A 24,512-nucleotide genomic window follows, 5' to 3' on the forward strand; every position below is an offset into this window, starting at 1 on the left:
TCTAAGAAAAACTAAGGACGTAACAATGGGGGAGAAACCGAAGGGGCGAAATTTGTGTCAAGAGGTGCAGAGGTATCCAAACCTTTGTATTCCTTCTTATATATACCAATTCATAGCCGAGAATTTTCTATCCAGGAATTGTTCGGTGTCATGCCTGCCTTCCCTCGAAAAGGATACGAGGAATTTTTATTTCCGTCGCACAACGGCGCGTCCTTTCGATATACAACTTTCAAAAAACGAAAACGTTCGTAATCGACAGAGCAAGCTTGTAAAGTCAGGGTTAAAAATTTTGCAGACGATGAATCGATCGGGAGTTGAAAGATAAAGTTTTATCCCAACTAATGCAGATCGTCGCAGCTCGCGCAGGGAGCAACTTCCGTATTCTGACGGACGTTTCGAAAACCTCGTTATAAAGATTTTCTACACGGCATTGTCGGGTCGCGAAGTTGAGTGTATCTTGTCGTTAGAATCGTCGCTGTACAACAGCGGATGTGCCAAACGACATCCGCCTTTAGGAAGTACGCGGATCCTGCTTCGGCGAGCTCGTCGCCCGGCTGTTACCGTGGCTACAGTATTTTCCATCCCTGCTGAGTGTTTCAAATCCAGTTTATCTTTCGCTTTCTGTACATATAACACAACCACCGAGCCAGTATCAAACGCGGTGTGTACGCTGTCTGCTTGTTTGTACAGAGCGTGTATGTGTTTGTATATACACGTATAGACGAGAGAACAAACAAGCCGTGAACTGTGTCTGGTTTAACTTTTTTAGATCTGGTGGCCAGTTTCGATCCAAGTGAAAAAAAAAATTACAATGAGAGAACAAAAATATAATCAGGAATGTAAAAAGCTTTAGATTGGAGCTAACGTATCAAATTGGCAAAGTTCTTTTTTCGTCGATTCAAACTATGAAAACAACGTTCGACAAGATTCGTAAAGTCCAATCAGTAGTTGAAACGGTAAAATTACCGACTGCTCTGCGAATGATAAAGCTCTCTGGTCGTGCGTTGAGAAAATAACTCTTCGTGCCAACGAAGATAACTCGAGTTTGAAATGGTGGTAAGATTCGAAGCAGGCGGACATCGCGCGAGGGCTTTTACCGACGCAGAGTTACTTAAAGCTCGGCAGAGCTTACAGGGAAAGCTCTTCGTACCGTCCATAGGTAAGGCGGAGACCTGCGCTACCGTTTTTTGGCACCGAACGGTAGATACGATTACATGGTTCCGAGTGTCGACTCGTTTTCCGACGTCATTGAGGATTTATTTTTATTACATTATTTCTCACGTACCTGATTCACGTCCTGATGTCCTTGCACTTCGGGATTGGCCGAGCCGCGTTCGTAGAGGTTCAGTATCGTCTGCGGTAACGAGAATACAGACGTGGGGCCGCCCTGCAACAGAAAATACATTCTCGTAAGAGGAGAGGAAGGTGATTTACGGCCATTGAGGGGGGTGATTCTACCTTTCAGCCGCGGAAAATATCCGCTGCGAGTCACGGTTTGACATCGAGAATAAAGAAGTTATCGCGAAAGTGTATCTTCGTTTGATTCTCACGAGTTATCAACCGATAAAGGCACTGGAACTACTTCGGGGAATAGAGTACGTGACTTCCAACCACAAACCGGGATCCTGGGAGCGTATTGCCCGGCAAAGTACCTCCCGGAGGCAAGTTTAACTCGTCGGTGATCCTCGGTTTCCTCCACGGTAGGGATGAGAAACGGACAAACTGCATGCTATCGGAATAGGATCGTACGGATCGCAAGCTGTTTGCAACGCGGCGTGCCGTTCGTCGGAGAATAGGGGATGATTAGTCTTGGTATGCTTGGCGACACTTGAGGAGAATCGAGGCTCAAGATTTGGTCCAAGGTCGAAGGGAAAAGCTCCGTGATTTGATCGATCGGTGAGTTTCGGCTCAGCGGATCCAATCACGAAAGGCAATAGATGTCTGCTGTTGGGGATTTGGGTATGCGGGAAACGGGGTTGAGGTAAACTGATATAAGCGAGGACGACTTCGAGCTCTGCATTGCAGGATAAAGCCGCGAGGAGGGGGGAGGAGGGATGGAAACATTGCGGTGGATAAAAAGTGAGGAGAGTAGAGGGTGAGGAGAAAAAATGTCGGAAAAGGGAAAAATGAAAGTGGGAGCAGAAGTGGAAGTGAAGTATAGGATCGCTTGGCGGAACCCTTTCAGGATAAAAAAACAAAGCGTCTGTATTGCGGCATCGCTGAAAGTACGCCAAGATAAATAAGTTTGAACATCGAGCAGGGGGTGGATAGGCATCGAGGAAAAGTATCGAGATCCGGTAAGCCGTAACGAAACAGGAGGAAGGCTTCGATGTGGATATAGAATACTTACGCGGGCGAACCCCCGACCAGGTTCCAACGATTGAATGACATTTCTAGAAGCGGGCGATATTCAATCGACTATTACCGATAACTCGACTCCACCGACTCCGACTCTCCGCTGCAGCTAGCTGACTTCCGTTGTGGTTTTGTATTCACCTCACGTGGAGCGTGCTGATTCAGAAGAAGCTAGCGTTCGGGATTTCTTGGTACCGATGGTAAAAAATGTTTCAGCCGTAAGGCGCCCTCTTCCGTTGTTGAATTTTCTTTCTAAGGTACGTGTGCATTCACGTATCGGAAAAAGAATCTCGCCAGGCATCCGGTGGAAAATATAGAACGCGGCTTACGCGGGAAAAAATGCAAAATCTCTGATTCATCCTTCGGAAGCCTCAACTAAAGTTGCATAAATCGGGAAATATAGCCAGATTAGCATAGTCTTTTCGTGCCGGTTTTATTCTTTGGCTACTGTTTCTACTCTCCTAAAAAATACGAGAAACGACGGACACGAACCAACTCTTTTTCGGCGTCGAGTTCAAATAAATACTGACAATAAACTGGTCTGTTCGTTACGTTAACGAACACTGACAAACGAGGAAAGCTGGGATCCAGTCACGTTCTGGTCATTTCCCGAAAAAATTCGATCTGTCAGACTGATGAACAAAATGAGTGGTGCGAATAATGCTTCAAGCATCCTGAAACTCAATTTAGATCATCGATTACATATCAGTAATTTTTGATAGCTATGCGGAAGTAGACGAATGACTATTTTCCAGAAGAATGACTTGCGGTTTTCGCAAGATACCGTACCGAGAAGTTGGTCCGAAATACTTCATCGTCAGTCAGAGGAAGAAGTCATCTCCGATTACCGCTGATCAACGATAAACCGAACTTCAACGTGGGACGTAATACCATTCTTCAAAACTGAACTCTACCCAAAGGCGGCGACGATTGTAAATCCGAATCTTTTCATCTCTATTCTGCATTCTACGCGACAGGGTATTGCATCAGTATATTTCACTCGCGGCATGTTTCCTCCGTTCCTAGAAGCATATCCTTAGTTGAACGTCGTGTTCACAACTGGCCACAATACCACGACTGGTTCTCGTCGAAGCTTTGAGTGATACCTTTGCCGTGTAACGTAGCTTTACGCAGGTATATCCGCGATGCATATCAATGTCCCAGATCTTTCAGTCCATTTCCATTGTGCGATTCAAGGTATATCAGAGAAGGCTAAAGTCTTGCCGCTACGTTGCGAACTTCGTCTCGGTGGAAAGCCACGGAGTGATAAAAGCTCGGCATCACCGCGGTACACGTTCCCGGAGTTTCCGAAGCTTCAAGGAATGATCAATGCGGATGAAGTCGAGTCGAAAAGAGCGCGGGGCACTTTCCCCGATATTGACGTGTACCTTTTTCCCCCGAGTGAGTTCAGGAGGATCTAGGGTTTCAAAGGAGCATCGAAAGGATCACGGATGCCCTTCAAGTTTCATCGTTCAAAGTCGCAAAGCGGTTTTGGCTCTGCTTGCGAACCAACGCCTGGCTGTCCGGCGATGAAAGCTTGTGAAACTGTCCGGCCAGTTTGAAGTATCGCGTATCAGTGGTGTTACATCTCGCCAAAGGCCCTCCGCAACTCCTCCTTAATTGTCACCAGAGCTTTGGTGTTCCTGATCGTAGTTTGTACACTGCTGGTGGCGCCTCCAGCTCGCTGCACGGTAGACTTAATGACCGATCAACGACCCCAAGCTACGCGGCAAATTATCCACACTGGAGAACCGCCGCGACATGGCGACACCTTCTTCGTTTCATCGTCGCGTTCCGTACTGTCATTATACGTGCTAGAGTGAATTATTTTTATCAAAGGTTGACAACGAGCTGTTCTATTTTGTTCAATGTTAATCTACACGACCCGGTCTTCCGTGTATCAGGCAAGAGAAACAACCGTTTGTAAGGTTATTTACAGTCAGTTATAATACTTTGTTTGCAAGGTTCAACTATCCGGAGAATAGTTCTGAGCCTGACGGTATATTTCTCTGGGGGATTTATTTCGCTGCACCGTTGGATTAATGAAAGCCGTGTATTTATTATCGCCGTTCTGCAGAAGCAGCGAGAAAAAACGTATCTACTGATCCAAAGAATTTATTTAGGTAGATAAATACGCGTGAAGAGGCTGTAATAGATTTTCGCGAATTTTCAGTTTTTTTTTTTTTTTTTTTTGCGCTGTGTTGCAGAATGTTGCTGCCAGTTGATCTGTGCGGATGATGGAACGATATTCGGCAAGTTTACTCCGTTACTGTCACTGCGAGAAGCTTGAATATTGGAATAGCAATTATGTTTGTTGACCCGTATTCTTTTCATAACGTGAAAGTTTGTTTCTTGACTAGAGAGAGAGAGAGAGAGAGAGAGAGAGTGAGAGACATGAAAACAGCGTCGAGCTTTCAGCGAAGAGTGAAAACTTTATAATAAGAATCGATCGATCAAGTCTTTCCGTCCCAAGAGAGGTGTAAGACTTTTAATTGCAAAGTAGGTGTTCCGAATCAGCGTAAAGACTAACAATAAGAATTACTTTTGAAACTACGACGATTGCTGGGATTTGTTCAGACTATGAAGAGGACACCGAAAGTGTATTTAGCGAGGGAGGCTGGGACGATATCCTAGCAGAAAGGTGTTAATAGACCAGAAGGTCCTTCCGAATCGAGAAAATGATAGGGGCGAGGGTTTAATTCAACTTTACTCGGAGTAATTGGAGATCTAGCGTAGCGGGAAAGAGGTAAAGAGGGTCAGCTGAGCAGGCAAAATACCGGGTAGCAGCTGCAGCTCAAAGAGAGAGGAGAGAGAGAGAGAGAGAGGAGATCCAACTTCCCTGAATACTAATTAAAGAAGTTTGAATCCCTGGAATCGAATCCGGAATGGCTTTTGATCTTCACTTCGGTAATAATATCATTCCGAATAAAAGCTCAGGCGCGATGAAAATTTTGCCACCCACCGACGGCGGAGTTCAAACTCTCGCGGTTTCTAAATTCGGGCGGCTAAGTATAAACCTCGGTAAATCTTAAATTGACTGTCGCCGCTCCTGCTTCTTATCTCTCCAAGGACTAAGTGCCTTTTCTTCACTCACCTTTGCTTCTTCCTAATCCTTCAAAAACACTTGCCGGCAAAGTGTCCGAAACAATTTTCTTCGCGAACAAAAAGCGCGGGATTATTTTCCAACAATAAGCTACTCTAAGCTCGTGCGTAGTAGTCTGCCTACGGAATAATTTAATATTAATGAGAGCTCGGTTGCGAAGGGACGCGTGGAGTGAAATTGCTTGGAGATAAATTAAAAGCGGAGAGAAAACCGTGTAAATAGAGATAAATGGCTGTGGGCTGAAGGATTGTACATAGCAGCTGGAGATGGATCACTAATTGCGGGATACGGCGAGGGAAGAAGAACAGATTTTCGAACCTTTCCAAGCGAGCGGTCGCATATTAATTATACCACCAGCTATCGGATTATTCGACCACAGTCAGATCGACGGAGCGAAATATCGCGGACTGTCTCTCATTTGTTCTCCGCACTATTTTTGCTACGATATTTGTGTTTTATACACTTTTCACCCCGTCGCATAATAATAACATAACGTTGGAAATTAGTCTCTTCATGGTTTATTATGCATAAACTTAGGTCGGTAACAGTACGTTAAAAGCTCCGTGCTTGCACGTGCGGGCGAAAGTTGGTAATTGTTAAATGAGGTAACCCAAAGTGGCTTGTGAATTGAGAGTAAAGAGAATATAATAACCGCGTAATTTGAAAGCTTAACAACAAAACCCGGGGAGCCACTGATTGTCCCTAACGCGCAATTTTCAGCATGAGCAAATACGCCGGAATGGCGAAGTAGCGAATTTGATTTTTGTCGCTTGCGCGCTTCGGTTATCGACGGTGAAGATACAACTGCCGTGACAAAGGCAGGCACGATGGTGACGAATGGAAAAGTACGAACGGCGAAAAGCGATGAAACGATTCGTCGAAACCTTTTTCACGCTCTCGTCAATGAGTCGGCGTTTTAATTTCGCGCAAATTCGTCAATCAGCTGTAGAGCCGTTTTAATTCGACGAATGGGCAAAGAGGAGTGGAGGGTATCTCCCGCGACTCCATCCAATTCCAGACATCCCTTCGGGGTTTATTGCTTGGCCTGGGCTGCGCTTAGCGCGAATCCGGCCCCGCGCCATTTCACAGTCTAATAAAACGGAATAATTTCACCGCCGGGAATTAAGGCTCTGTGTCGATACATTGAGAACAACGACAGGCGTACGGTTACTTTGCACGAATGGCATTGGTCGGGGTTTGCGAGGGGGTCGAATTGGAAGAAAGGAGAGTCGGTCGGGAATCGGGGGAGCTTGCGGGGAGGAGTTGATGGAGAGAATCGAGGTGTGAGAAGGAGAGAAAACTAAGAGGAAAGAACGATTAAACTTCTCTCGCGTCTTCTTTGACTCCGATGCTTTCTTTTCCGCCTGTCTAACTCTAATCAATATAAATCGAATTGCAGATTAATTCCCTTCCTATAGCGGTTCCAGGCTGGGAATAAATGGGAAAGAGGGCAAAAGAACACCCGAGAAACAAGCGGAAAACCACAATGCCAGAGGCTAGTCGGGTGGAAGTAGTTTTCCTTTCTTTCACTTTTTTTTCCGTCTCTTTCTTTATGCCACACGAAATAAGAATCTGAGATCCAGTGATTCTCGCTTATTATCAGGTATACACGGGCTTATTCACGAATATTTGCCCAACTTTTCCGAGACAAAATTTGAATCTAACTGAAATTTGTATACGTTATTTGTACACGTTGATCAATTTTATCAATTTTTTTGAATTGGACTGTTATCTTCGAATTCCGAGCACTTCCTGACGTTGGAAAAAAAATATGACCTGATGTGTTTTTTCTTTTTTGTATAAAAAAGCCTCATCTTTCCGAATGTGAAATATATTTTAATGTATATCTCTTTACACGATATACCTCAAAACGTAGGTTTACTTTTTCTCATAAAAAAAAAAAATAGAAACATTTCATATTTTTATTCAAAATAAAATGTAAATTCGGAAAATTCGGAATCCCTAGAATATTAATACCAATTTAATCGTGATACCATTTTCACTTCACTCTTATAATTTTGGTATACACTCGAAAAGTCTACTTTTTGAAATTAAAAATATAAATAATGTATTTTTTCAGCCTCCGCATATACGATACCGATAAAGCGAAAAGAAGCGTCGTTTTGGGACTTTCTGAAAATAGATTTCCTGTTCACAAAGATAAAACTTTTTTACAAAAAAAGAACACACACATCGTCATATTTTTTTTAAAACAACAGTAACAGTTATGAAAGTTAAAAGACGAAGGTTCAATTCGAAAATGTGACAAAATTGGTCAACGTGTTTGTCGTGACGGTTGAGGCCTAGGGACCTGAAAATTCAAAGATTTTCATACCCTGACGTACGCTAACAAATATTCAAAATTTCAGGGAAATCGAAATTCCTACGCTGAAAGCTGACCAAAGGTGCGTGGATCAGTCCGCGTTACGATGCCTCTGGGTTTTTCAAATCCGTAGCTATTGAAACCTGGAAACAAACGTTTGAGCAAGAAGAGTAAGAAACCTCGTCGATTAATCTTTCTCGAGAAAAGCGTGTCTTTGTCAGAAGCGAATGGTATTAATGAAACGAAGAGAAAAAAGAAAATTCAACGGCACCGTTCCTTAACCTCGTTTTTGAATTTCTCATTGAACGACATCGGTCGGCGCGATCGGACGGTTACAGGCAGCGACTACGGCTAAACGAAGTCGAAGTTCAAAGCGTCACGGTGCCCGAGGTTCAACAACGTTACAAACGAATTCATCCAATACCGAGTTGGAGATTAAAACAAGCAAAGCCGCGAGACACGCGGTCGCTTCGCTCCGGTATTGCTACTTAAGATTCAAAGGTAAAACCCGATACTGGGTGGGACAATTTAACTTTCTTCCGCCTCCTTCCCCCATTATGCAATAGACGACGCGGTAGTTTCGCGCTTGACGTTTCGTAAAATCAAATATTAGATACTGGCAAGGAAGGTATCCCAGGTCGATAACCTCGTTTTGATTTCTTTTGTAATATGTTAGAGTAAACTAAAAACAAAGGCGACACCTATCTCTTTTTATCTGCCATTAAAGACTTTGAGGGGGTGAAACCACCCTTCAAACGTTAAGGAGTGATTTGGCAGTTTCTTTTTTTTCTTTTTTTTTTTTAATTGAGAAAATTACAAATTTCATACCTCGGTGTGAGAAAACTTTTTACTTACTTTGGATGCTGGTTTCACGTTCTTCAAGCGTTTAACGGCAGATAATAAAATAAACAAAAAAAAATAAAAAAGAAAGATTACCTTGCTTGTTAGATCACGGTGTAGGTATCCGCCATAATAGCGACGGGTCTTCGAACCTTACACCGTGCGAACGAAGAGGATCCTACACGTCGAATTCGCCTAATTACAATTCCCGGGTAACAATTCCCTTAATTTCTCCCCTCCGAACGCGGTACTGTATCAAAGCAAGGCAATCACGAGGTAACTCGATATCGTGGCACGCATCGACGAAGATAATGATCGCAGGTTTTCGCTGTGTTGGAACGGCAGCGTTGGGAATGATGGACCGGTGCGAATTGCGTCGGTGGCGTTCGCCGCTGGACCGAAGATGCAAAGCTCCGTCTTTCCCCCATTCATCACCCCGGACGAGGTAGCACTGGGGGTCAGGTAAGGCTAATCACCTGACGTCAAGGGGCGGGAGGGACGGAAGCCAACTAGAAGCAGCGGAGCGATGCGCCGGTTAATTACTCAAGCTGTAAGATTACCTCACGTGCCAGGCAAACCCGCCCAACGAACCCTTGCTGTTCCACTTTTGTACGCAGCCGAGCTGACGGCGTGTTCTTACTTTCCGGCGCATATGCCTGCAAGCTGTCTTTTGATCGCCCTTATTTACGACAAACTACAATGCGATGTTTTAACGACTAGAGATGTAACAAAGTTATAACGGCTTACGTGTCGGTTCTGATCGTCGCTTTACGAGGTGAGTACGCCCGAGATACACCTCACCGATTTTCTTTATCTTGAGATATGTTTTGGTACGTGAAAAAAAAAAAGAAACATCACAGTCGTATGTTTTTGCGTGCCAATTCATTAGGTCAATGGGTAAAAACCGGTCCAAAAACTTATCCCTCTTGAAAATGGGACGAAAGCCTTGAGGATCAAGTCACAGCGTGTGTTATTGTCTGTTGATTGTTAATAACGTCCAATTGGTTTTGTCGAAAATGAAATAAAAAAATAAATGAATAAATAAAACCATCGTATTGTCACGATCGGTTTCTTTTCTTTTTTTTTATTATTCATTTTATTTCCATCGTTTGATGAGCGAAATCTCAACGATCACTGAAATGAATTTACACGAATGATGGTTCTCAATTGAACAGGAAAGCGAAGGGTGAGGATCAGATCCTGGAATTTAGCACAATAATGAACAGAATCGGAATTTATATCGACAAAGGCATTAAGCGGGGTTGAATTCTGTTAAAATTTTCGTTTGCTAATTCAGCGTCTAACGACGATCAGGAGATTTCAGCTCTACCCAGCTTTGCTCTGCCTAGCAGAAAATTGGGCGTTTAGAGTTCATGATGGTTTTCATTCGCGGTACGTGACCCGCGGCATTATCGTCCAATTCAAAAGAGACGGATACTCGTCGCCGTCGCCCCGGCTGCGGATCCGTGATGGTATTCGGGTAGCGTTAATTTGGAAAATTCAGGAATCGTGATTCGGTTTACCTGCCGGCAATAACGCAGCTCTCTGTTCCGTAAAACACGCGTCGACCACGCGGGAATTCTGACAGAGTACGAAAGCCACTCGGGATCCTTTGTCCGCCAAATTTTCACCTCAGGATCTGATTTTACTCGTCGAATCCAATCGAATGTGTGCTCGTTATGGAATATAATGAATATTAAGTGGCATTTATATGTATAATCGATCGACAGAATCCAATTTCAATCAATGTACGTGCCTAGGCGTAGGTTTGGGTGCAAGTATTTGTAACATTCGCTATCGCCCGTATGGGCAAGAGGGGTATTTCTGCGTTTATTGTTGATAAATCAAGCACAAATTAAACATCCGCTGGTTGGCGAAATTTCGTGATTGCTGATTAATTAATCAACACCAATCACGGAGTAAAATGGCGAGGTTATGGATTTCGACGGCAGGTTTAAAGAGCGTTATTCCATTCCAGCCACAGGCTTCGATGGTATTCTCGCAACTCCGATGAAGACGGTGTTGCCTTAAGAGGGAGTTTCAAATAATAAGCCTGGAAAATTTCTCTTCCTGTATATACAAGCTTTACGTAGCCAATCTTGAAATTCACTTTCCCGGCAACTTTTTCAATCTAGCGATGAGAGGGAACAGGGTTGAATTTGTCGCGGCTAAGGGATGCGCCGCCGGTTATCAAGACCAGAAAGATCAGATTCCCGGGCGAAGCGTGAATTAATCGCAAGTGTCGGGCAGAAACGCGAAAAGGCCGTTATACGCTTTTTGTTAGCCGTCACGTCGGCGCGAAATCCTGTACAAAATTGTGGACCATGAAAACAAGAGCCGTTTTTCAAGCTCGATGTGCAAACACGATAAGAGAATAGATTAATCGAGGCTACTCCTACGTTCTTAAAGGTAAAAGAAGAAAGAAAAAAAATAAAAAATCACACGAACACACCCATACGTGCGATGATAAAAAAAAAAAAAACAAAAATTAAAAAGAAAAATAAAACAGTAATGTCTTCAATAATTATTGCTATTGAGTGATACGTGTTTTATTTCATATTGATTGGATCAAAGTTTATTCAGCATCAAACGAAACACCATTTAACCGAAACAAAGAAGCGATACCAATTAATTGACAATGTAGCGCATGTATTTTCAATTCCCAAATTACCAAATCGCTGCGGAGGTAACGGATTCGAGATATTCCCCGATATTTATTCGTCCCTGTAATAACTATCGTCCCAGCACCGCATGTGAATGAGGTGTAATTACAAGTCCGGAGACTTTGTAAGCTGGTAGCCGCACAGTCCCCAGAGACCTCGGCTAGTTGAAATTCTGAAATTCTCGGGTCTTCGGACGCGCCTCTTCGCCCTTGTCGAACTTCCCGTAACGCTGTTGCAAACCCGTAGACACCGCAGGCCCGCAAATTACATAGAAATTGTACAGAGAGAGAGAGAGAGAGAGATAAACCCTAGCGCAGCCTATCCGACAACAAGAGGACCTCGTCCACTGGGAGCAATTTGTTCTAACGCCATCCTCTAACGAGTGAAGATATGATATATCGCTGCGAGGATGAAATTTCATCGACAAGGTTGATCGATCTCGTAGTAATATTGCAAAAAAACCGGTATACATATATATGTATAGTGTATATACATATATGTGTACATTAGGGTACGGCAAAAAAAATGTTGTTTTATTATCTTATCGTTTCCCACGTAAAAAATGAGTGCTTTCATGTATTGTAGGAAGCATCGTCGAAGTGGGACTCTGAGGAAAAATGTTGAAAATTTTCTCGGTCGACCAGAAATCATTCTGATGAGGCACCTGTTAGACTTAATTGACAGAAGCCTCCGTTTCGCGAGGTGAAATTTCACAGTGAATTAAATAAAACCGCAAGGCGGTACAGGGAATAAACTAATGAAAAATATAATATAATGTTTCAAGAACAAAATTAGATAACAACAATTTTTTTTTTTTTTTCACAAACCCTAATATATATATATATAACATTTTTTTAATGTAACAACGTTGGGAATTAATTTTTTTATCCCAAGCGTAGGGTTTACAATACGATTCCTAAGTATATGCGCACTGTGGAGATATTCATAGCCAACGATTTTTAGCACGGTAAGCCGAGAACCGAGGATGACAGAGACAGACGGTCGAACGTGAAAGTGAAATATGAACTGAGTAAAAAGGGAAAATGGAAGCGACCAGAATCAAGGCTCTTGTCACGTATCACGAGTACTTTCAACCTACGGACACTTTGTTTTCGCTGTCTTTTATTTTGCATTCACTTTTTGTGTTTTTTGTTTATTGTTCCAGTTGGTTGTTTTTTCTTTTTTTTTTTCTCTTCTCGTTACGTCACTTTGTCTTTACGATTGCTTTGTTCCAAACGTTGAAAACCCAGCGGTAATTCCTCTCGCCTTGATTCACATGAGGAAAATATATCGCCACGCATTTTTCAAAACTTAAATCCCTCGTTCATATTTTTCTCTTTTTTGTTTTCCGATTTCTGGCTACTAAATGGTGAAATTTTTCTCCTCGCAATGGGGATAAAAGCAGAGGCAAAAATAACAGAAAAAAAAACACTTGTAGACATAGCTGCGGTAGTATTTGCGTATACATAGTAAACGTAGTAATAGGGAATTTCAATTGCAGTAGGTAATAAAATAATAATAATAATAATACGTACATCAAATCCGTGAAAATGAATCTCGTGGATGAAAATTTGAAAATTATAACAATGAATTACACCGCATGTAATTTAACGTGTGACATACTCAGTTGATACGAATTTCTGCACGTAGGTTAATTTGTCTACACTGCAGTGAAATTGGGTCGTTATGCTAGTCGAAATTCCCTTGCCTTCCGAGTTCTTCCTTGCAGTTCTTTAAATGGTTAATCGAGCGAGACATTGCTCACGTTGAATCCCCGCCTCTCCCTCTTAATTTTCAGTCGGCAATTGCCACGTTGGTTGGGAACAAGTGGTATGCAGCCGTATTACACGAGTGGCATGAACGGACCGCGTACGGAACGGATATTCGTTAGCGAGCTTCGAGCTTTTTTCCAAAGCGCGGTGTTGGTGAATTTCTTATCGGTTAAACGCAGCGTACTCTTCGTAAGTTAATTGAAAATCCGAACAGGGCCAAGAGAAAGAGATTTTCCTTCCCAGTTTAAAGAAAAAATATGAAAAGGAAGAGAGATCTCTGTAGTCGGCCAATTTTCACGAACATATTTTACTCGGTTAATGAAAAACTCCTTTATTTTTTAAACCCTCGAACCTTGGGTTGGGGTGGGGTGGGGGGACATCTTTCAGAAGGGAGTTTTATCAAGCACCGGAGGGTGCCTCGGAGGAATTCTTTAATAAGGTAACCTCGTTAAGACAGTTTACTAGCCTTTTAAGAGGCATAATTAGATGAGGTGAGAGTCAGGATCTGCGAGACGTGGCCTTTCGTAGCCAAGCAAGGTCGTCATCGACTCGCTAGAAGCGGGAGAAATAATCTTAGGCCGCGATAAATCGACGAAAGAAAATCTCGACAATTTTGGAATAAGAAAAAAAAAATGAGAAAATCGGAGTTTCGATTATCTTGAAAACGAGTGAAACGACACAAGGTGTTGTCAATTACACACTAAATTATAGCAACGATGCTCGCTCGGCTTTGGCGATACGCAGGGTGGGACCTTAGCAACAACTCGTGAATACAGGCGAGAACCGTGTCGTGTCTCTGGGCCATTTTCTTCAAGATTTACGGCGAGTCAAGCCATTGGCCATTTCGTATTCTAGCTCATTTCCTCCGCAAGCTAAGAACAGCGGTAAACTATACCACCTGCCTTGTCTTGTTCCCATATAACGGCTGGACTTTGCGACACATATTATACATGGATGCGTGCCGAGGGTGGTTCGTATCGGGTTGTATAATGGTAGTTACACCTGCCTAGGCAACTTCTCCCTTAATATTCACCCTGCCTTATGTGATCCGCTTTGAGAGGGATGCAGGTGTTACGCGTGATGCGTGCGACATAGTGAAACTGTAACCACGCTACGTGGGTTATTCAATCGTTCGAACGATTACAACTCCCGGAGTGCAAGAATTTATAATCCTTTAATAATCCCGTTTGCTTGTCCCGCGAGGTAATTGACTAGATTTGAGTAGAAGAAGGAAGTGAAAGAAGGTGAGATGGGTTGGCGAGTAAGTCTCTGAGAGGGGTGGACGTCAAAATCCCGAAAGACCAAAAAGTCGACTTGACGAAAACCCGACATTTTCGAGATACGAATTTTGAAACAACTACGAATTCAACAGCTTACCGAAATTGGGATTTTCGATAAATCACCCAGTAGAATAACTGTTTTCCCGAAAGTGCATTTAACCGAAGGCTCTCTTATCCGAATGACCAAAGTACAGAATGTGTAGATAGAGAAATATGAAAGTGCCGAAATTGAAAATTTATAGCGGCTCATACTTCGAGCAGTCGCAAAACCGAAAAAATTAGCTGTCGACAATCAAAGTTCAGAAGGACTGTCGGTAGTTTGATTTACAAATTATTGTTATCCTTCGCGAGAAGTGGCGGACCAGTTACAACTAGATACGGACGATGGGCGTTCCTTCGGGTGAAAAAGACCGGAAATGCGCGGAACCTTCGGCTCAACTGTTGAAAAAACAAAGCTTAATCAAAGAGGAAAGAATTGGAGAGAAAACACCGTGGATGGGTTATAATTGAACGGCGGTAATCGAATCGCCCGTTTTCACCGTGTGTAAAGAGTTCGAAACTCGAGTTAACCGTCTAATCGTGTAAGCCTTTAATCGAATCTTTAATCCCCGATACTCGTCTCGCCCTGAGCTTCAGATAAACGTTTGGAAGCTGCGTGTCATTGAAAGCTGTTGCCGAAATGTTCTGCAGACAGCAAGCACTTCGAAACTCGAAGTGGAAAGTTTGTTCTGCACTCGGTGAGAAAAAGACGCGTCATGCATGAACAGCTTGTCGCATGTTTCCCTTACAGTGAAATTTCCAGGGTTTGGCTATCAACTATAAAGAAATGTTTCAACTCCCTTTCGGACAGTAACCGAAAAATCTTATGTAAACTAGTCTTACAGTCCGATAGTTTCGATGTAGTTGAAGATGAATCAAAGAAGACTGTGAAGCTATTCCATTCAACATTCCGTGGAATCGACTAATGCTGGATTGGTAAACACCTGAGGCAATTTTGAAAGCATCGTTTACAAGCACACGGAGTAATTGTTCGCAATAGTAATTAATGAATTAATTTAAAATCACTTATCGCGAGCGAAGCAGCGCGAGTAAAGCTCCAAGTTACAGGGAAATAGAATATACGGACTGCTTCTAATCTTCCCGATGCGGAACATGAAGCGATAATATAGGGCAGATATGGACAGGCAGCGATATTGCCTCTTGTTACAGGAACGAGCCCAGAGGTGCTTCAGCCTGCATGAAGTGCTTCGCAGATATGCCATTCAGCAAAAGCTCTGCACCGTGCGCCATACATACGTGACTACTGCGTCCAGATGAAAGTACGGGAAGTGTTTTCGAAAATACTTTTATCGAGCAAGTTGAAAAAGCCCCAGTGTGTTAATATTCCGTACTCTGTAATGTAAACCTAGCGAATGTTTGAGGTTCAAACGAAACGGATGAGGGAATGACAAATTTAAAACTTGAGAAGCTTTCGGCATCTGGTAATTCGCCATCTTGTTAATTTAATTGAAACAAAGGAGTTGAGTCGAGTCACGCGTTTATTCTGCCGGGAATTTAAACGCCACACGTACGTATAATAATGTAATAATATAATGGGGTCGGAAGGCAAGGTCTGCATACGGTGCATGGCGCAGATAATATAAGGTACAGTTTTAGCGTAACTCGACTTTGCGCTAGGAAGCAAGTTAAATCCACTTTTCATAACTTGTGAAAACCCGGACGAGCAAAAGCTTGCGAACTTTCTTCGGCGAAAACGAGGGGCTAGAAAGAATGCATACCTAGGCTACCTTAGGGACGAACGGTTGAGCTTTATTACAATGCGTACCTATAGAGGTACCTCGAGGTAACTTTAGACCGTTACTGCGAACTTCATTTTTAGTAACATTAAACCAGATTTCTATCCATCGTAACTTAACCTACGCTCGTAATGTCCGTGCGTTAAAACTACTCGTGTTGTACCCACACGTGGACATTGGGTTTGTCCTTAAAAGGATCGTTTTTGAATCACGACCGGTTCGCTCCCAAATCGGTTCCAGATCATCCAAAAATAATTCCCTCATTTTTTCAGGTTTTTATCTCAACTCTAACCCGCGCCTCAAATAGGGTGGATTCCGTTAAAATCTTTTAGGAGCGCATCAACCTACCGAGCGGATTTAGGTAAAATTTTGCATCGGTGAGTTTCGCGGGTCACTGATTACGAATCTGAGATGAAAATTTGAAAATTCCAAATGGCTGATCTAATATGGTGGAGCGAGATCCAAAGAGTTATTTGATTTCGATAAAATTCGGTACCCTTGGTTTTCAGGGTCACTGATTACGAATCTGAACTCGAAACTACAAAGTTCAAAACGGTGGATCCAATATGGCAACATTGAATTTGAATTAGGGTCAAACTTCAAAAATTACCTTATGAAGGGTCACCCTAGTATACATATATTTCCACCCCAAATATTACTGTCTGTCAATGGATAAAAAGTAAGGGAGAAGCAGAAGGATGCAGGTCTGTACAAAGGCCAATCGAGTTGAGTACATTCTGCTCGTTATCGTTTCACCTCAACTGCATCGATGTTTTTCAATGAATTCAAATCTCCCGTTCCAACATACTGTAAATCATTTCTGCAAAATCGCTCTGACCCAGAGTAATCCGCAACGGTTAAGGGTCGAGGTTCGAGGTGAGGATGCAAAGCGGTTTCGGGAAAGTTTCGGTAATCGGTATGATCCTGTGAAGATGTTCGAGGTGTCGAGGACACTGCGGATCAGAGGACGTGAATCGGTCGGTGGTTAAATTCCGCTTAAACTCAACCAGAACTTGGCACTTTGGATTTCCACGTGAACCTTGTACGCGGAGATTTAGCAGCTTACTAGTGTTCGACTGGGGAAATGTACGACAATAATTTGCAGATATGCGATCAGAGCAGGTATATTTCTCCCGAAGCAAGAAAAATCTGCAGCCTTTCGAAATTTCGCGTAAGATTCGCGAACGACGGCATTGCTGGATTAGAAGGCGTGGCAACAACGAGGGCGTGCATTATACATTGGCAGGATAGTTGGCATGTACCTGCGTCCCGCAGGATACCGAACGCTGCTTTACTTCTGCCTAGCTCTGCCTGCGAGCCGTGATCTACGAGCAGACAGTGTTGATCTATTGCCTGTTTCAAGTGGCCAAACGGAATTTATGGGACCGTTGTACGAATCCAGGAGTGAGTTGCAAAAAAAGGGGGCAAAAAAAAGGAGGAGGGAACATTGGCTATGCGTTTCAATTATTCGCCTTATACGTGGTACACGCGATGCGCACGTGAAAAAAAGATCGGATAAACAACGCGATTGCCGAATGATATACACGACTGCAATTGCCCATGGCGGAAAAAAACGAAACGGAATATAAATAATATATGCGCCTTTAGTCCGGTTTCTCTCCAAGTTGACAAATATCGGGGTAAAAGTTTAATTTCACGTTTTTTTTCCTCGATCGATTGGTTATTTTTTCTATTTTTTTTTTTTTCTTCTCTTTAAATTTTAAAAAACATCTTAATTTATATTTCAACTTTGCGATATTGTTCCAAACAGTTGTTGTACAGCAATTTTTTTTTTACCATGTTGTATTCGGTGGAAATATTTTTTTATATAAAAATAGGAAGACAAAGAAAATTGTAAAATAATATACAATACCCAGAGGTTGAAGAACGGTTCAGTTGGCCTGTTCCACCCGAGTGAATTTAATACCAAGTTGAATTAAGCACAACGTTTTTCTTCAGACTTATTCGTTTTTGTTTTTTTTTTTTCTCTTTTTCAGACGCCGTTTCATGAAAGTTGGAATTATTGTGAAGTTGACGTGTATAGGTATGTGCACTATAGGCATGATTTGTGTATAATATGCATTATACGTAAAGTTATAATACGGGTATAGAAAACGACAAGTATCACTTCACCCAGCATTTCGTCGTGTACGAACTTTCACGATTTAAGCTCCGAGTTTTTCAAGACTCTTAAAAAATCATTCAGCCCGATTCATCTCCAGAGTACTTTAATATTCAAAGGCTGCATAATAGTATTATACGTATACAGATATATTATTTTGCGCAGCGAATTATTTGATATAAAAAAAAAATCGAGAAATTAACCGTCAGTTACGTTCCATCGGTAATTGGTTGTACCGAGGACAATAAGAAAAAAAAAGGTGAATAAATAAATAAATAAAAAAGTACCGTGTACTTTGGAGGAAAAAAAAAAAAAATTAAGTAGAAAAATAGAATTTTCAATTACGTGACAATGCGAATATTTAATTTATGAAAACAACCTGCTGATGAAAAGATAATGCAATTTCCGCATCAAAATATTTAACTTCAAGCAATACTTTCTTTTCTCCCGCTTGAACTACTTAAAATTTTCTTTTATTACTAATATAATTATTATCATTATTACTGTTTTCTACTCCATCGAATGGAAAATCATTTTGAATACACATGCAGCAATATTTAGCTATAAATATTTGAAAAAATTTATTTCATGCTCATCCCCGTTTTGTTGAGTTTGCTACAATTTTTTTTTTGGACAGAGTTCAAAACTTGGCGCCTGATGTGGCAAAATATGTTTAATGAAAATGACAAAATTGCTAAAAACGACAACTCACGGTCGAGGGGTAAGTCGGGCCGAAGGTTCCTTTAAATTTAAAGTACTCTTATCTGTCGTTTCCTGTTAAGGCGAACGATCGTCCAAAGTATAACCACTAGGCCATGATTTGTACGCATTACGCGAGGGAGGGCTTCGTTTGTACTTTCGAGTGGTATAATTTTCACGCTTCAGCGACGTCTCCCCGATTCGCAGATTCGTTATGCCGTAGGTGGTGTAGCTGCTTGACACAATGTGTATAACTGTCGAACTTTGCCAAAAACTTTTGTAAAGCCTCTGGTTCCATGTCAACTTTCAACCTCGACAACCGAACGCCTCTTGAGGTTCATGCTTTCATCGGGAAGGCTTAAAAAGCATAACAACGGTGCCGTTTCGTTGCACCGGCACGCTTCGACGGCGAACAATGGATCATGGAAGTTTTGAGAAAAATCGAACTTTTCTGCGAGAAAATATATAAGAAACGAGTTCGAGTGATCGGCCGCAGCAAACGGAGAAAATAAACAGTGGTTTCGAATGGTGGAAAATGGTGAGAGTCGATCTGGGGATACGACGACGACGGGTAGTATAGAAACTATGGAAGACAAGGAAACCCGTCGACGTCGACGTCGACGTCTTTTCCCGCGTGGCTCGTACTCCCCAGTTACCGCCGTTGGCCGTTCTCGACTTTCCCTGCCAAACCGCGAGGAAGAGGAACATGAAAGAAGAACACGAAGAAGAAAAAGAAGAAGAAGAAGAAGAAGAAGAAAGAACGGAAAGAAAAAGGAGAGGAACCGTGGTGAAAGTAGCAAAGAAGTAAGAAGCTCGCATCCCCCTTTCCGCCATTAAACTTCTGCACCGATCCTTTTCCCGTAATGGCTGACCACGATCCAGTTCTTATTGCCTATTATTTCTAGGAATTCAACGTGCATCCGCCTTGCCTCGCTTCTACCATAGACAAAGTTTTTTCAAGTTTTTCCATATCATACAGCGAGCCGGTATTCGTCCCTCTCCCCTCCGTTTAGGTATTCAATTTCTTTCCCCTTATTACGTTCCACCACTCTAACCCCTTTTCCATTACGCATCAGCCGTCTGGTTTTCATTTCGCCTTGTCTTGTTTCAAAGATTCATGACGTTATGCTCCATACGGCGGTGCGCGGAACGGTGTGAGGCATACCCATGGATATACCCGTAAGGGCGTCGCGGTGACGGAGTAAGGATTCAAATAAGCGTCGTTACTCCTGAGAAGAGAGAGGGAGAGGCGAAGGGAGCTGAATAAAAATAGAGAAGAGGGAATTCGGTGAGCACGTATGCAGGAAGAGGAAGTGAAAGGGGAGGATGACGGAATGATATCATTTTTTTTCACCCCAGGTTTCTCGCTCTCATGATTATCGCTCGGGGGCGTAACGACCCCGGTGAAAAACCATCGCCGGTCTTCACCCGCACCTTTGCCTTTGAAACTTTATCGCGATCATCGTCTGATTGAACGCGCGACTTCTTCTTCGAAGAGGGCGTGAGTGGAAAAAAACAAAAAAAAAAAAAAAAATAGAACAAGAAGGTAAGGTAAGGGTAAGAGGGCGAAGGTAAGGCGGCACGAAAGTAGAACCCGAGTCGAGTGTTACGGGGGCGCGAGTGCTCGGATGAATACGCGAAAGAATCCGGAGATGAAAACAAGTTGTGGAAAAATGTAAGAATATCAAACTTACGTCGTTCTGGGCGAATGTTGGAGTGATGGGACCGTCGCTGGCCTCCCACTTGTTGGCGATGCGGATTGTCTCGGCAGTTTTTTGCTGTATCGATTTACTCTCGTCAAGCAGCGTCAGCTCGTAAAATTCCTGAATATCTGGAACAAGAAGAAAGATTGCAGGGTATAATTTTACATCGTGTTAATTCGATATCCCGGAAGACGCGGATATGGAAAACTTGTAGGTGTAATAATCAGCTCGTCCGCTTCCGCATTGATCGCATACGGATTATCAAGATCGGTGGTGGTAAATGTTGCCGTAAATATTATGGGTGGAAAAACCGTGACGTTTATATTAACTGAAAATCGAATATAGATTAAGTAAAATAATAAATCGGTACAAACGATTCGCGAGCGTCAATATTATACGTAACATAATATGGAAATATACGTATATAATTTTACATAAATACACGCGGTGGCTGGATAAACGGAAATGCTCTCTCTCGGTCTCGTTCAGTTTCAATGAATTTTCCACCCCTGTTGACTCGGGCTAATCCTGCGTGTTGTCTCAATTAACATTTGCAAATATAAGCATCGATGCGCTGACCAGCGGCGTAAATTTGTTAATTGCAAATTGTTGCCGATGTGTTTGCGTTGACAGCCAAATAAAACGCACGGACAAGTCGAGGTTCTAAACTCGTTGAGAGTTTTTTATCTTTCGATTTCATAAGTGTTAGTGTTTACCCCACATAGTATCGCATGTTTAACGTAAGCATTGGATAAAAACATTAAAAAAACGAAATTAAAACACGAAAACAATTTCGTAGAATCGTTGCTGTAGAAACAAGACGTCGCGCAGCATAAAAGGCTGGCTCATCTCTGTCCGGTATATTCCGCACACGCCTCGGTCCATATCGTTATATAGAAAAAAGTAATTTCTCCGAGTTTCTAGACTCGACGTGACGACTTCGCGTGGGCGTCTGTCAAGTCCAAGCGATTTATGTAATAGAAGAAAAACCATACTGCGATAAAGACGAAACAGAGTGAAAGAATAAGAGAAGAAAGCACGTCGCTAAGAATTGGAGAAATTTGAAAAAAGGCGAAGTATGAAATAAATGAAAATGTAGGACCGCGAGTGAAACTTTCCCCGAAAGTGAAAATTTGTTTTTCACGTCGGAGAAATGACATCAAAGGTCGGTTTGAACTTCGGCTACCTGTCGTAGTGACGTGCAGGTAGATTCTGACAGATGTAATTCTCGAACAGCTGCAGGTGACAGGAGGAGTCCGAACTTTGTGACGAAGGGCGTAAATTTCCAATTTCACGCGAGGATTGGCGAGCGGAATTATGCACGCTTGTTCCCCGAAAAATATCCGTACGACGCATATTTTTGTAACATGCTAATCAGGGTAATTAGACAGAATATAATTGCTGATCCGAAATTTAGAGAGTAAAGAAACGAAAAGCGCTTGGAGGGGAAAACCACGAGCGACTTTCGGTCCATATATCGCCTGCCGATCCCTACAGAATTCTGTTTTATCGAAGAGATATACCGATAGGAGACTGAAAGAGAGATAGAAAGGGAGAACGAGGGAAAAATATGGAGGAGAAGAAATATAAAGGGCTTAGCTATCTTTCTTTTTCCTCTCACCAAGACGTACGCTCGCTTTTCCCTACCTGCGCGCTACAGAATACGATATTTTTCTCCTTTCGTCTGCTCTATTATACAAGTATAACGTCATAACTTGAAGGAAAATAATCGAGAGCTCGAAGAGTATTGAAACAACGATGACAACGACACCTCGTGTTAAATGCTACTTAAAGAAACGCTGCTGCAAAATCAAAATAAGACAAACAGAAAATTACGTTTCGAGTTATTCTTTTTAGTTTAGAAACAAAGCGACGACTCGTGCTTCTCCGATTTTGCACAATTTCACAACATCTTCGATATCCTATTAAAACGATGAATTTGGGAACTTGAATTATAGCAAACTGATCAGAACCAGGAATCGATATTGAACCCTAGAATTTTCATCACCCGCGTATTTTGGGGTCAACTGGTTGGAAGGAATTTATAGAACTATGAAATATGAGGCGTTCTACACTCTTAACACGTAAATATCGGCACACAACGTTGCTCGGGCGATACGATAAGCAATTTTATTTATCAACGGCAATAGCGTCGCGCGGATGTTGAGGAATCCGGGTTACCTGTTCTGAAATATTTGAAACCCGGCTGCACATTGCGTTATAAATTCCTCGCGAATGTCTCGAGTTTATATTGTACGTTTCACCTGCGCATCAATCTCAAAGGCACAAAATTTCAAAGACACGTAAAATACGTCCGTAAGTGAATTTCGTCAAAAGTATACGAATATAATGTTACGGTCGAATACTAGGACGACTGTTTAGTAACGGTAGCAAAAAAAATACCAGTTTGATAAAAATTTCTCGACGGATTCTTTTGTTGAAATGTGATCAATGGAACGAAAGTGAATTCGAAAACTGGCAAGTGTCTGATAATGCGACGTTACAAAGCTTGCGAAGCTTCAAATGTTTGAAGTGAAATTCGTTGGGTAATTACAACCTCGGGTATCTAAAGGTTGGCATCTGATTCAAGAAGGTGTTTGTGGATTTTCACCCCTGGTTGTTTGCTCCGAGGTTCAGCAGGGTCTTTAGCCGTTGGCATTGTTCAAACAGCCACAAGCTTCCCCATTCCCTGCACTGACGCTTGCCTTAAACCAAGCATAGTTTAGTTTGGAAATTTCTACGAGTGGTTGGAGGCCAAGGTGACTTGGAAAGGAGACACCGTCGTTGCCTCCTTCCAAGACAGGCGACATCGACTATTCGTGCGAGTCGAGACCGGAAGTGGAAGCAGCGGCACGATATTGCCGGCTCGATATATGTTTTCGGTAAGTTTAATGAGTAAGAAGAGAGAAAAAAGAAACACGACGAACTGTAAGAGTTGCGGCGAAAAGAAACAGAAAAAAAAGGAAGACAAATCTCTGGCAGCCATAAAAATCGCCACGTATTACAAAGGAATTTCTTGTTTCAACTCGGTCTCTAGTAATTTGCCCGGAAACGCAATGCAGTTGACGGAAACTTTTCTCGTTACCGGGATAAGAGGATCAGGTTCGTTCCCACAGAAGCACGCGGAGCGTTGGGAAAATGAAGAAGACAAAGGAACGCGCGGATCGAGAAGAAACAGTGTAAAAAGGCTGCGGGTCGTGACAGCGTCGGAAAAATAAAATCATGAATATGCATATTGCACGTTCAATGTCGTTGGGTCGGAAGCGAAAAAAAAATGCGATATTAGCGGGAAGGTCTGTTGTTTCTTTTTATTATTATACGCTTTGAAAATTATTAAAACGTTTGCGTAAGCTGATGTTAAAATTTAGAAAATTTAATGGCAATACGTAAATAATTTTAATTAAACAAACTGGTGAATTCAGTCACGATGTGAAAAAAAAAAAAAAAACGAAATTGCAAGATAACGGCAGAAGTTCGCAACCACCGATTCTTGGCGGACATAATACGGCCTGATTCAATTAACTTGCAATATCTTGTTCAAATTGTCACTAGATTCATAAGTTTGCTGATTTCAAATTCAATAAGACCAAATAAATTTAAGAAAAAAAACTAAAAATTTGTAGAGTAGCTACCGATACATACGATTTTTTGCTATTAATTAGTAAAATTTATTATAGTAAGAAAATAACTAATAATATTTTGTTGCGGATACGAGCAATTTTTTTTACTAAATTAGGGCTCAATATTTGCCTCAACCAGTACTCACGATCATTCGTCATTCGAACATTAGATTTTTACTTTCAACATTTTCTAGCATACCTTTACGTATTTCGCCGAAACGCAAAGAAATAGAAAA

The 24,512-nt window shown here is 42.2% G+C and overlaps 1 protein-coding gene across 11 annotated transcripts in view; it reads right to left on the reverse strand.

The window, feature by feature from the left end:
- LOC124177144 (disks large 1 tumor suppressor protein) overlaps nt 1–24,512 on the reverse strand; it is a 301,091-nt gene that overhangs the window by 146,334 nt on the left and 130,245 nt on the right. For all 11 annotated transcript variants that reach the window (XM_046559275.1, XM_046559205.1, XM_046559224.1 and 8 more), the window contains 2 exons: nt 20,648–20,784; nt 1,286–1,387 (listed from right to left, as the gene is read on the reverse strand). In XM_046559275.1, the coding sequence (XP_046415231.1) occupies nt 1,286–1,387; nt 20,648–20,784 (239 nt within the window). The remainder of the gene's footprint in view (nt 1–1,285; nt 1,388–20,647; nt 20,785–24,512) is intronic.

The sequence above is a fragment of the Neodiprion fabricii genome, chromosome 1 (genome assembly GCF_021155785.1).
Source record: "Neodiprion fabricii isolate iyNeoFabr1 chromosome 1, iyNeoFabr1.1, whole genome shotgun sequence".
NCBI lineage: Eukaryota > Metazoa > Arthropoda > Insecta > Hymenoptera > Diprionidae > Neodiprion > Neodiprion fabricii.